The 14,006-nt window shown below is 38.5% G+C and overlaps 1 protein-coding gene across 4 annotated transcripts in view; it reads right to left on the bottom strand.

Moving 5' to 3' along the window:
- The window catches only part of CAMSAP2 (calmodulin regulated spectrin associated protein family member 2), a gene marked incomplete at its 5' end in the record, with an annotated part of 79,240 nt that overhangs the window by 36,312 nt on the left and 28,922 nt on the right, over window positions 1-14,006 (bottom strand). For all 4 annotated transcript variants that reach the window (XM_084291083.1, XM_084291084.1, XM_084291085.1 and 1 more), the window contains 2 exons: window positions 1,403-1,486; window positions 2,148-2,309. In XM_084291083.1, coding sequence (XP_084147209.1) covers window positions 1,403-1,486; window positions 2,148-2,309 — 246 coding nt within the window. The remainder of the gene's footprint in view (window positions 1-1,402; window positions 1,487-2,147; window positions 2,310-14,006) is intronic.

Below are 14,006 nucleotides of genomic sequence, written 5' to 3'. Positions count from 1 at the left end.
TGCAAACAGTAATAAGTGAAAATCAACAATGATTTAACAAATACAGATAATTTTATGTCATTGCTTTGATAATGTTTTATTTCATATGCCACTCTTTGCCACAGTGAGACTCCCATGTGCTTTGGATTTTAAAAATTATTCTAATCTTCCAAAAATGACCTAAGCAATACATAAAACTTCCTACTATTATCTTCAAGGAAAAAAATAATCACTAGAAGACAGAGGATCTAACTTGCTTCACATCCCCAGTTTGTTTTATTTTAACTTGAGAAACGAACCTGTCAAGCATTTAGTATTCTCAAAACTTCTATGCCATTACTGAACACAGTAACACATGCATCAGGGTCTCACTACAATTGTAAAGAAAGCTGTTTTCTTTTGCTGAGTCACATACTTACTAATCAGCCTTCATCATTCCTTATGTTTAAAAAGAAACCACAAGTGCAAGAACATTCATTACATCTATGCTTTTTGAGGCCGGACTTCTAATCTAGCCAGGTAACCCTCAACTCCTTCGGAGAAGCACTAAAAGGGAGCTAGCTGCTCACAGGAAAACAAGATCAGGAAGAGAACTAGGATTACAGTCTTTAAGCAGATAGGAAATCTGTTCTGATTTCATGTGCAGGGATAATACCAATGGGTGATCTAACTGACTACCAATTCCCCAGTAATAATTATATCACAATAGGATAAATCGTCTCCTTCTGAAACAACCAATTCTATGTATTTTGGAACCATATGAAAGCCTTCTACATTTCAATGGATATAATGCTATTTAATTAACTGAGCTCCACAAAACCAAACCAAACCAAACAAAAACTTGTTAGGAAAGGGTATCAAACAATTTTATCATTTATATAATAAAACTTGTAATCAACCAGTATCATGGATCACAGCAATGCTTCCCATGATGCCACAAACAGATTTATCTCTTCTGAGATGCATCTAACTCACAAGGGTGAACACTAAAAAAAAAACATGAATAAAAATATGCTTTTCTTTTTCATCTTAGTTCCAACTGCAGTTTGAATTCATTAACTTAATAAAATTCCTTAAGACCAATATAACTGATATTTCCCTGATACTGAAGATTTATTTGTCAAAAAGGGCAACAGGAACAGGAAGTGCAAATCTACCATTGTTACATTTAAAATAACCATTTCATGGAAATCATTAAACTAATAACAAAACAACTGAAAAGGAGATGAACCTCAATGATCCTTGTGGATCCCTTCCAACCCAGCATATTCTACGATTCTATGAAAACTAAAAGCTTTCTTTAACAAACAGTTGAAAGTTCAGTATCTGCAAATGTATGTCTGCCTATACATACCATATGCAAGTAGTTTTTGTTTACAGATAAATTTATTCTTGTTTAAAGCATTTTAACTCTTACACCTACCTTTTGACCTCCTGCAGATTCTGCACTGTGATGCTCCTTTAGTTTTTGCTCCTGTTCCATTATGTCTTTCAAATGTTCATTTACCTGGAGACAAAACAGCTTGTTCAGTGGTCTAACAAACTGTAGAAATTGCAAGTTTTCTAAAGGTCTGTAAATCACCACCAAGTTAAATGAAAAGATTGAACACTTATTTCTGACTCTATAACCCTGAAGCATAACCAGCAAATGTCAATGTTTCAACTGCATTTTAGGTCACTTGCTGTTAGCTTTACATTGTTCAAACTACCCTGTCCCTTATTATGCTTCATCACATTTTAAGATTAAGAGTGTGTTGCTGCCATTTGATTAGATTACGTGGTGAAGGTAGATCACTTCAAGCAAAATGCATTCAAATATAAACAGAACACTTTGCATGATAAATTACACAATACAAAGTCAACTCTTAACAGGGCCAACAAGAGACCCTCAACCAACCATCACAGAATATCAACACGATAGTCAACGTGTCAATGTCATAAGTAGTATTACTGTTTTTTATTTGAACTTGTCATTCATCTTGTTCACATAACGCATTTAACTGATTTCTGCAAACTTTGCTTTTTACTATCCACACGCAGCAGATGAAGCCACAATCTGCATCAGATGCAGTTTTGATAGACCTATGTACATACATCTCCCTATCCACCTCTAATTGAATTACATGGGCTATGAAGAAAATCACAGCTTGCTTTTCCCGTGTACATACCTTGTTTATCCAAAACATGACAGCATCCTCAATGTCATAAGGTAGATCTGTAGCTTGGAAGAAGGATGAATACTGCTGAGTGCATGCAATTACTTTCTCAACGCTGACCATCTCTACAGTGTATGCCATCATAAGAGTATCGATCATAGCCAAGTGAGCACTCTACAAAGAGAAGCAGGAATGCCTAATCACTTTCTTACTTATTGTTTGCAAACATACCCAGACATGCACAAAGACCGTAACTGTAAGAACTACCAATTTTCTGTCTGTTTTTCACTTTTTGAATCAAAGACAAATGATAGAAATATGCATAGTGGATTTGAGAAAGCAACACAAAGCACAGGAACATTTACTGAAAAGATATTGCAAATTAAAATAACTTGTAGTAAAATCAATAAAAATTAATGAACTTGAAAGAATAAGTAATTTTTATGATTCAAACATTAAATCACTTTGATGTTTTATCAGAGCCAAAGAGATCTTCTGAAGTTTTCACCCTAGTGAAAACAACCCCGCTGCCTGATCGATGTTATTTGTACTGGAAATAAAAGCTGAGAGTGTCTGGCAAACAACCATCATTATCATGTGAACACTGCGTAAGTGGAGGCTTACCTATTTTTAAACTCATAATCCAGGAAGATGATACAATTATAAAAACCTTAATTAAAAAAAAATGACAGAAAACATTTATTTTTCTTCTAGCAAACTAATTATCTTATACAAAATTCTTCACTCAGAGGGTGCTGAGGCCCTGGCACAGGCTGCCCAGAGGAGCTGTGGATGCCCCATCCCTGGAGGTGTTCAAGGCCAGCTGGGATGGGGCTTTGGGCTGCTGGGAGGTGTCCCTGCCCATGGCAGGGGGGCTGGAACTGGGTGGGCTCTAAGGTCCCTTCCAACCCAAAGCATTCTATGATTCTATGTAGATATAGTTATATATGCACAACTTGATTTATGATAGGCATTATAAATAAAATATATCTTCTGTTAACAGATATGTTTCTCCTGATATTGTTATGTATTGAAAGACAAGGGCTATTTCACATTTTCTAATAATAATAATAATAATAAAAAAAAAAAAAAACACAAACAAACAGGATTTTCCTTAGATACTTATGACTACAAAAGTGATATCAGTTTGTAGAGGCACTGTCTTCTGAAAAACATGTGTTTCTGTTTCATAAGTAGAGAACAGCAGCAGCTTTCTAAGCATTAAGGAACATTTCTCCTGAACCAGAACGATTTCCAAAGATGCTATTTTTGAAAACACTGCCTTTAAACACATCTCACATTGCAAACAAAGACCCCAAACACTCGTTAACACCATCACTTCAGTTCAATTCTGTAGGAAAATATTCATATAAATATTTCAGAAGGTAGCTTTTACAGCCATGGCAACAGCAATGAACGACACGAGCCACGCAGCCATACACTATAATCACCACAGCTGAGGCTGTACACACACACTGCTTGGTCCAGGATTATGAGGGGGGAAAAAGACCAACAGATTCAGGTTTCACGCTGCCCTTAGTGTTTGTATTACTAGAGAAAGTGAGGATGCTGGCCTCGGGAGCAGCACACACCATTTTTTACGCAGTTAAGCTGCTTTGTTTGACAAAAAAGGCAGGCTATACTTACTGTATACATTACCTAGAGATGTTCACAAAACTGTTCCTGACAGGCAACCTTCCTGCAACAGCTTAGGCTCTGCACACCCTGATGTGCCCCGTGAGCCCTTCTGCCTGCTGCACTCTATCCATGCTGCTAGCACAGGCAGCACGGCCAGGCTGGTAACCAGCATCACCCAGCACTTCTTCATCCCCTCACAAGACATCAGTGCCCATCTCTTGCACCCGGAAGGCTCACTCCAGCCCACACATCTTTTCTCTTCGGCCCACTGCCACCCTCCACCAGTAACTCAGGTGCCTGCCTGAAAAGATGCAGGGAGCAGACTCCTCAAGGACAAGGCTGGGCAGGCCTCACCTTACCGAGCAAGAAGTCAGTTCACAGAAATGGCTGTTCCCCTTGTTCCATGGTAGGTTTAGGAGCTGAAAAATACCTGCCTCAGCCTCCTGTGTGCAGACACATTGACTTAAGGCATTAGAGCTCCTCGGCTGAAGACCAAGCTCTCACCTCAGAGCGGAACACAGGTGACTGGAAAACTACACCCCAGTGTGCGACACAGCCACTCCTCAGTGTGTGTTCACACACAGGCTCTCTGACACACTCCAAAGCTGGGAGAAGGCCAAGGCCTGCACCTAAATACACTCCGAGGCACAGGGAGGGAAGTACATTGCCTTCTCTGCAGTGTTTTATCATGACATGGAAAAAAGTCATTGAGCAGCTTGGTTCCGAGACTGCAGAATTAGGTTATGAAGCAACAGCTGAAGAATCGCATTAAACGGCATGGTGCTGCAGTGAAGTCTGCCCTCATTATAGAGGAAAAATACCTATATGTGTCCAAACAAACTGGTAAACAGATTATTCACATCTTACAGTCAGTATCCATGGTATCCATAAATACAGAAATGGGCTGAAAACGTGATTTAAAGGAAGTAAACTCATTACACTGTGCTACAAATGAAATTTACAAAAATGAAACTTAAGTTTCTGTCAGTTGCAAGAAAGTTTTTATTTCTGGATATATACTTTTATGGAAGAGTACTTTCTATTCTTTTGTATCCCATACCAACATTTGTGGCTTGATTTCAGATAGGTTTTCCGATTTAAGCTGTGACTTTAAAAATAAACCCTTGCCTACATGTAAAACTCTCTTCACTCTACCACAGCATTCACACAAATTCCACTTAGTTCTGACACCCACACCTTAAAATGCAGCCCATTTCTTCTGCTCGAACATCGACACATTCATGTGTTTAATACATGCCTACAACATTGCCCAGTCTATGTTTGATACACGTGTTGTTGAGTGACGGTTTGGAGAGAAAAACAATAGAGCAAAGTTCAAAAACCACTGCTATCACTCAAACTTTATTCACTACTTGCTTGCTGCCTACCAACATGCTCAATACGTTATAAATGAATTGAGAAAATTAAATTAATGACAACAGGCTAGCTGAGTCACCTATTTTCAATGTTTCTAGCAAATTATTAATGAACCGCAAACTACTTAAGCAAACAGAGAGAGGAACGAGAAGGATGACCTTAGCCAGTCTGTACTATCAAAACAAGGTTTAATCAACTTTCACTCACACCAATGGGATCCACATCAGAACCCTGTTTTCCTTATAGTTCAGACAGGACACTCAAAAGGTCATTTTTATAGAACATTAAAAATAAGAACTTTAGTCAATTTGCGTCTATGATCCTGAGAAACAATCCACAAATTTATGGATTTTTGCCAGCTGAAAAAAAACAAATTTTATTTAACAGACTGTTACTGTAGTAATTAAAATATTAAAAGTTATCAAATATGATTTTTCTCCCCAGAAGCAAACAAATAACAAATAAGGTAACTTACACCTAATTTTTTTATTTTCATTTTAAATTAATTTCACACACAGTTCCCCTGTTTTTTCCCCACTTATCCTGGATAAAGTCAGACAAGCTGCATTCTTTTACATATTTTCATTCATTGTGCTAAACAAGAAAGCCTAAATTAAAAACTGTGCTAAAAAAAGTAATATCCTACTGTTCCAAACACAGGGTTTATCAGCATAACTGCTGAAGTTCTGAAAAAAATAAATTTAAAGTTATTGTAGCAGTCAGGTTCCCTTTCTTGTGCATCTCACTGCGCAGTGTATTTTAGGTAGAGCTAATAAAGCAAAAGGGAGAAGCCACTTTTACTAGTAAGGTCCGAAATGTGACTGAACCTTGCTATAAGGAAGCGATCTTTCATACCTGAAGAGCAACACTGATACCGTTCTCAGCTGGGCAGAAACTGGGATCATTGCTCAGCACTGTCCTCTTTCTCTTCAGAAGCTGTAATACAACATCCTAAGGAAGTCCCAGGAGCTGCTGCTGCCTGGTACCTGGATGGTACTCTTAACTGCTGCCATTTCCTCCAACACGTCAGCATTCTGACACGCAGAATAAAAAACTAGGCAGGATATCACGCTGTCATATCCCTCCCACATCCAGAACTGCAGCAAAGCATATTTCAATAAGGACGCATGATTTTGGAGAAAAACACACCTTGTTGAGGGATAAATAAAAATCTTTATTTTATATTAACATTTATAGACTGATTTACAAAAGCATTAATCTTTTTTCTTTTTTTTCTTCTAGATATTTCTATAATACATGAGCAGTGAACAACATAGGAAGTAATGCACTTACCACAGCAAGACTCAGTTATGCTTAGATTTTGTCTAAGCCAAATTAAAAAAAAGAATAGTCTTTCCATTCCTTGATCATATCAACACAATGGTGCAAAGTACTAAGATTTTGTATGGCACAGCGTGAATTATTAAAAAAAATACAAAATGCTATATTATTAGAGATACTTTATTTTTAAGACGAACGTGGTTTTGTCTTTCTCAGCTACACCCTGCACAGAATGTTAAGAGTTTTAACTCAATAATCTCATATAATTACTGGTTCCTTTCTGCTTCTTTAATGTAGGTTCCACAGCTTTATTTTCTGCTACTGAATAGTTCAGTAAGAGGCTTACTGAACTGTAGAATTATTATTCTGAAGCATCGCTGCTAATGCTTCCTCTGTCTGCCTCATCTTAAGTTACAGAGCTTGCTCCATCTCCCTTGAAGAATTGCCAACAACTTCACAGAGAAACGTGCTGTGGAAAAGGTGTACATGATACCGTACACACACAGATACTTATGGATAGATACTGCATATTATAGACACCTCTGCTATTAGTACATACTACTACCATACTCCATTAAAGGATCCAAGTCAGGAGGTCTCTTTTGTCCTGACCCTTTAGGAAAATCATAGGGAAAACCATTTCCCAGTTTGCTATTTGAGGCAAGGGACAGAAAAAAAATAAAGAAAAATAAAGGAAAGTAGACAATATAACTTATCTTCATGCTTAAAACACACACACACACACACAAACAAAAATGCCAACTCTTTCCTTGATTTTTTTTTTTATTGAAGAAAAAAATGTCCCCTGGTCTCACTATGCTTTGACAGACAATCTTTGACAGGGCATGGCTTTTGTAAACAGAAATACATATTTACGTTCTTATGGAAGGAAGCTTGTTGTGGTTCAAGAATTTCTTGACAAGAATTTTGTGAAGAAATTTGGTCACATTTAGGAAAAAAGTCTTTACACTGTAGTTCTCACTTGCACAATAAAAATGCATTTCTAGTTAAACTCTCTAAAGATTTTGCTCAAGCTGGACTGGGCACCTGAACAGAAAACAGAAAAGATCAGACCACTACAATTAACTGAGAGAATGGTTTATCACCTTTTGCATCAATAGCTATACTTGTTGCCAACTGTGCTCACCTGTTGAAAAAAGGCTTTGGATCCATGTATTTCTCAAAATACAGAAAACAAAACAAAACAACCAAGTTTGGGTCACAACATTCACATGCAGCATTCACACCACTGCAGACAGCTACTCCAGTGAACAAAAACATAGAGTAAACTCCATGGGCTTGATGAAATTCAGCCTGAAGATACTACATGCAAGCACTAAAACTACAAATATGTTAAATGTTTAGTGCATTCTTAAAAATAGCTGATCTGTTAATGCTAACTAAAGTAACATTTCCTAAAATAAAATGGCAATTCTCACAATGTTCTGCCAGTATATGCCAGTTCTTGATTTAATGTTGAATTTCCTGTCATGATTACTACTGCAGGTTATTTGCTAGTTAATACAGAACAAGGATAACTGGAAAGAAACAAAATAAGAAAGAATACAATAGCCAAGAGATCATCCCCATAGAAAACATCACTGAAATTACAACTGTCCAAGTCTTAAGAGAATCTACGAGAATAATGCGAGGACTATCTATATTCCAGTTCTCGTTTAGGAGTGGAAAAGGGTTGAACTGCAGCTCATGGAAAGCACAGGCAAGGCTCGATACTGCAGGAGGTGAGGAAGGAAATTATGAGTGGAGACAATGGGCAATAAACGTACTACAAACTTCAAGGTTATTATATCATGTATTTATTTATTATGTACTAAAATTTTGACAATTCAGATACTTTAAAGGGGATACTTTTAAAAGACTGATGAACAAAATGAACAGTCAGAAGTATTCAGTCCTGCCATTTGTCACAATTTTTGGACTTAATTCTTCACTTGCCTCACACAATACTAATGCCTAGCACAACTCTAAAATAAGCCCAGTTGTCTCGTTATTCTTGCCCTGCAATGCAATGATCATGTTGAATTACCTCACGGCATTTTCATGAGGAACAAGCACTTAGCTCCAGCAAGATGCTTGTTCAGCAAGAACGGGCATTACTGAGTCATGCCAAACACATCGTAACAGGTTCTGCAAGGTCGGGGGAATGCTTTTATTTTCAGTGTTTATTATAACCTGCTGTATTTGGTTAACTTTTTACATTTGGTAATCAGTTACATAAATGTATAAAAACATCGTGGTTTGATTCACTATACGTATTTGACATGGGAAATAATTCATATCTAGAAATAGATTTGTTAAGTATATAACCTAGGTACGTTAGGCATTTTGGTAACAGTTCTCCTGCCTAAGGTTTCTTCATAATGCTTATTAGGAAATTTAGTAACTTAATCTATTAACTCAATCCTAGTTAAATGCTTAACGGATTCCCAAATTCTTTTAGAATCACATCACCAAGTGGGACTTTGCCCCTGAACCCTTCCAGGTCTCCTCAGAGTGAAAAAAAAAACACATGAAATTCTTGCACAACAAGCACTGGAATCAAGAACTACCAAATGAAGGTCATTCTATTATTTTTATCATTTTAGAGTTTCACACTACTTAAAAAAAAATAATAATATTTATATATTCCCACACAGACACTCTGCCAAGAATTACTCCAGAAACTGGCACATCAGTGTCTTCATATCAAGTTCGCATTTTCCCAAATAAAATATTTGCAGTTACATAGGCTAAACTAAAATGAGAAATTAATACAGGATAACTGATAGCAAGATGAGTTATACATATTTAGAGGAATAAACAGCACTGGCCTCAGATTTCCTGGAGTATTTTGCTTTCGCTGATAATTAAGGGTTTTGCTAGATCGCACAGTCAAACCCTGTCCAGATAAACTAGAAACAAAAATAACATACAACAATTTTTGTTTTGTGCTTGCACAAACGTGCATTGTTTGCTTGTTCTTATGCTCTAGACATTTAAACCAAGAAGAAACAGTAATTATATAAAATACCATCTGAACTTTTTTGTGTCACAACAACCTCCACCAATCTTTGCAGAATACAGGAGTTGGGAAAGAGAGAGACAGGGCTTGGGTTGCAAACCACGCATATCCATATCCAAATGGGAAGTAGTTCCCTCTTCCTGACTCACTCATACCTGCATGGCAATGCCACTGAAAGCAGTGGTGTAACTCCTCCGGCAGCTCAGCTAAGCACGTCCGGAGGCTGTTGTCACAGGCAGCAGTACCCTAGCCTGTTCATCGCAGAAATACTGGAGAACTACCACTTCTGGGTGGAGACACAGCAGCAGAGACAAGACAAGCCACGCTGCTACAGAATTTGGGGTGTGTGCTATAAGTACAAGAAAGGGGGAGAAAGAAAAGAGGCTGAGATCCCAGAATAAGAGGATATGTAGGTCTGGGGTACTAATTTAAGGCAGTGACAGCAGAGGCTGTCTTCTCCAGTGCACAACACCTTGTGCTCCAAGTTCCACTGACAAAGCCACCCACGGCCCCCTGGAGTTTCTGAGACATTTTGAAACCTTGCAACCCAGACTTCTAGTTCATTTACTTTCCATTAAACTATCAATAGCCATTTCTGAATGACAAATGAGAGTTGTTCCCCAGGTAAGCGATGCAGCATGCTTTCTGACTGACAACACTTCTGTTTCGCCTTTTCCTTACCATGGAACTGGTTCTTTACTGTCACGCAACTTAACTTATCTCTTTCTACTGCCCTATGGCCTTGGGTTCTGACAAAGTGAGGTCTAATAATGAGCTCTTCTGCACAGAGTACTAATTAGCGTCATTTTTCTCTTTGCTCTCATTACTGTGATGAATAATACGATACACTGGTTTGTTGACTTACTACGTTTGACACACAGCAGAGATTGGAAGGTTGATTACTCATTGCAATTTAGGATGATTCTCAGGTTTACAGAGAACGTAAGTAGTAGATCATTTTCTACAATTTGCTGGAGCAAAACTCAAATAATATTTGAAAGAAAACCAAGTCAAGGAAAACCTGATGTTGGAAGTGACCTCTGGATTTCATTTAGAGCAATATCTTCAAGGCAGGTCCAGCAAGCTCCTGTTTCTCAGTGGCTTCCCCAGTCACATTCTTAATATCAACAAGGATGGAGAACCTACAGTGTCTCTGGGTAACCACCTACCTAATGTCTTCCGTCATGTCAAAGTTGGCTGGTTTCAATCTCAGTATAAATCCCAGCTTCAGGGAAAGTATATGGCTAAATTCAACCCTACAGGAAGACTACGCAGCTCGTTTGGTTCAGTAAGAGAATACAAGTCTGAGCTCTCCATAGCACTATTTGATACAGGTAAATACAGACCACTTCCTCTCCTACATGTATAGTAAAAGAGATCAAATTAGCAGTGGTTCTCTCATTTCTCAAACCAAAAACGACTACAATAGGGCATTCAATTGAAATCTTCAACTAAAGTCCAGTGTTGGTACTAAAACAAACAAACATAACCCTGTAAAGTCATCCACAGCACAAGCAAACACAAGGTACCATGCCGTTGTTGTCTTTTACAATATAAATCAAGTATTTCTTTAATACAAGCATAAACAATACAGACTTCTGTTCAGCATAATTCAGCCTACCACATAAAATTTAAAGTTTCACCAGACAATATGAGAAGTGGGAAAACAAACAGGACGTTATCTTTCAAACGTAGGAAACGAGCTTGAATTTGTGTGTGAAGAGCTATATAAAACATTCCTACATTTTCATCTGACAAGGCTCCTTATAAATTCCATTCTGCCTTTTTCCTTACACGTTTTTTTCTTAAATTTCATTTACTAATGTTATGGTGACGTGGCTTCATCCGCACAGTGCTGGGACCAGCCTAGAAGGGTAAGATTTCAGCTACTCTGTTCCACTCCCTTTCCTTAGGAGATGTGCCTCATAGCTGAAAGCTGTGTGTGACTCTTGCTTACATCGGAAATCAAGACTTTAAATAACTTAGTGAAGACATTTTAGCAAGAATTTTTGATTGTAAACAAAGGCTTTTTTTTTTTTTTTTTGCAGAAGTCATTTCATTTCTTTGAGGTGGCCACTCTTCATGGTCCAAATGTGTATTTTTACTGTTTGTTGGGCAAACGTTCATCTTTAAGCACCTTAGATGTACATTAATCCAGGAAAATATCAGTTAAAGAATTCAAAACGTTATGCCTGGTCATTTCAGCATGCTGTCTTTAAAAAGAGGAAAACTAGCTTCAATTTTTGTATGGAAACGTATGAAACCTTCCTGCATTTGCATAGGAACATTCCTTACTAATTCTTTATTAACCATAAAAAAGGCAGAGAAATACAGTCATCATACTCATTATTGTAATGGCAATTACATTAAGAATAGGAATTATTTGTCCTTTTCCTGAAGGGTTAAGAGCAACATCCCATTTATGAACCATAACATAGCACAATAAGACATGAGAGGGAAATTGACCTTGTCAAACATTTTCTTTCAAAATAACAGCTAAGGTCAAAAGAAATTTCCCAGTCTCCTACTTAAGTGAATTCTAGCAGCAGCATTAAAGAAATTAAAACAGACACAGGAAATTACACTGATCATAAGAAACCTGTTTCCCTATGGCTGTTCTTGTCGTAAAGCCTTGTAGGTGACAAGCTGCTGACTAATAGCATTACTAAATCAGACAGCTGACCAACATTTTTTCATCTAGTGATTAAAGGATTGTGACAGGCCAGCTGTAACAGTGGCTACTACGCACGGAAATGGTCCACAGAGATGCTGTAACATCAGTGGGAAAGGTGCACAGCGTTGTTTTGGTAAATGCATTCAAAAGCCTTTCCACTGGTTTGGTTAATCCAGACTAAACACCAAGCTTCCTTGCGACTGATCTTGAACATCTTCAAACAGGCTACGATACAGGCTTCTCTTGTCAAGAACTTTTTTTCTTTGAAGTTAATCTGGAATTTAAGGCCTGTCCTGGCAAGGTGACAGAATGTCTTCCTATCGGCTTTTCACAAAAATGGGAAGTTCACTGGAATAGTAACTGAGACTTTTCCTGTTAGAAATTATTTTGGTGAAGGCATGGAAAATAATTGTAATACCATCTTCCCTAAGCGCATTTTCTTCCAAGAAGCCTTTTTAAAAATCAAAAGGTTAATTAGTTTGTGCCCCCCTCACCCTCCATAGAAAACACCAGAATGCTTTTTCCCCAGAGGTGAAGGCCATGACAGGAGCCCACTATGAGATGCTGTGAGTACCTCTTAGTTAATTGGTAGCCAAGATAAAAAAGAGGCCTGGTCTCACGCTACACGGGTATCTGACTGTAAGCTACACTTTTTAAGGCATGAAAACGAATTGGAAAAGTCTCTCCCCTCCACTTCCCTTTGGTAATGAAATAATTGCCAGTTCATGTGTCTATTTAAAGATTAAAACAATAAAACACACGATCATGTTCTCATTCCTCATGCCTTTTTGGTTTATAATGTTATTCCAGGAGGTGTTGCGTAATTAGTACCTCTCAAAATGGTAAAGTAAGCTGCAGCAATAACATTCACATTGGGGTAAACAACTATTTTCTTTGGCAAAATCCTGCTCCTCCTTTTCTCCCCAGCTGAGGCAAGCTGAGTAAGAGGCTGGGATGAGAAATGAAACTAAACCAGACAAAACAGCTGAAGACAAGAGCAGAACGCAGAAACATGACAAATCTTAACTCCTACCCTTTCATTTGCAAAATATCACTTTTCAATGAGTTAAGATGGCGATCTCTGGAATGCATGTAGGCATCTGCTGCGCCTCCAACACCAGCGGTAAATACCAGCGGCATTATTCGAAACCTCTGCTACGAGCACAAGAGATGTCAGTGCACGCTGCCCAGAAACCACACAGGCCTTGGCATAATGACAAAGTCTTTGCTTCGCTAAAATGAATGATCTTGTGCTTCAGCAAAACAAATGATCCCCAATCTCAGCTATTAAATCACACTTAACCACAGAATCACAGGAAGGTTTGGGTTGGAAGGGACCTTAGAGCCCACCCAGTTCCAGCCCCCTGCCATGGGCAGGGACACCTCCCTGCAGCCCAGGCTGCCCACAGCCCCATCCCAGCTGGCCTTGAACACCTCCAGGGATGGGGCATCCACAGCTCCTCTGGGCAGCCTGTGCCAGGGCCTCAGCACCCTCTGAGTGAAGAATTTCCTCCTAACTTCTAATCTAAATCTACCTTTTTTGGATTAAAACCATGCCCCTTGTCCCATCTGCCCATGCCTCCTTGTGCTGGGGGGAACTGTGAAGAGGGGTGGAGAAGGGAAGGATCTGGAAAGCCAAGGATTTTTAACTATTCTTTAATAGATTCAGAAAATAACAGCCATAATTAAGCATCATGTCCCACCAGCAGTGCCACGTGCTGCAATAGTGAGATCAGTGCAGGCCTAGTGCAGAAGATACGTACAGGTGTTGTGTGTTTACAAGGTGGTGTGAACAATAAGGACCACAGAGGAATGACAGCAGGGCAGGCCAAAAACTCCTACACTGCTACAAGGTACTGCTACAAGAATCCCACTAATA

The sequence above is a fragment of the Netta rufina genome, assembly GCF_964035555.1.
Source record: "Netta rufina genome assembly, chromosome: 8".
NCBI lineage: Eukaryota > Metazoa > Chordata > Aves > Anseriformes > Anatidae > Netta > Netta rufina.
This window is presented reverse-complemented; position numbering and strand designations above follow the sequence as displayed.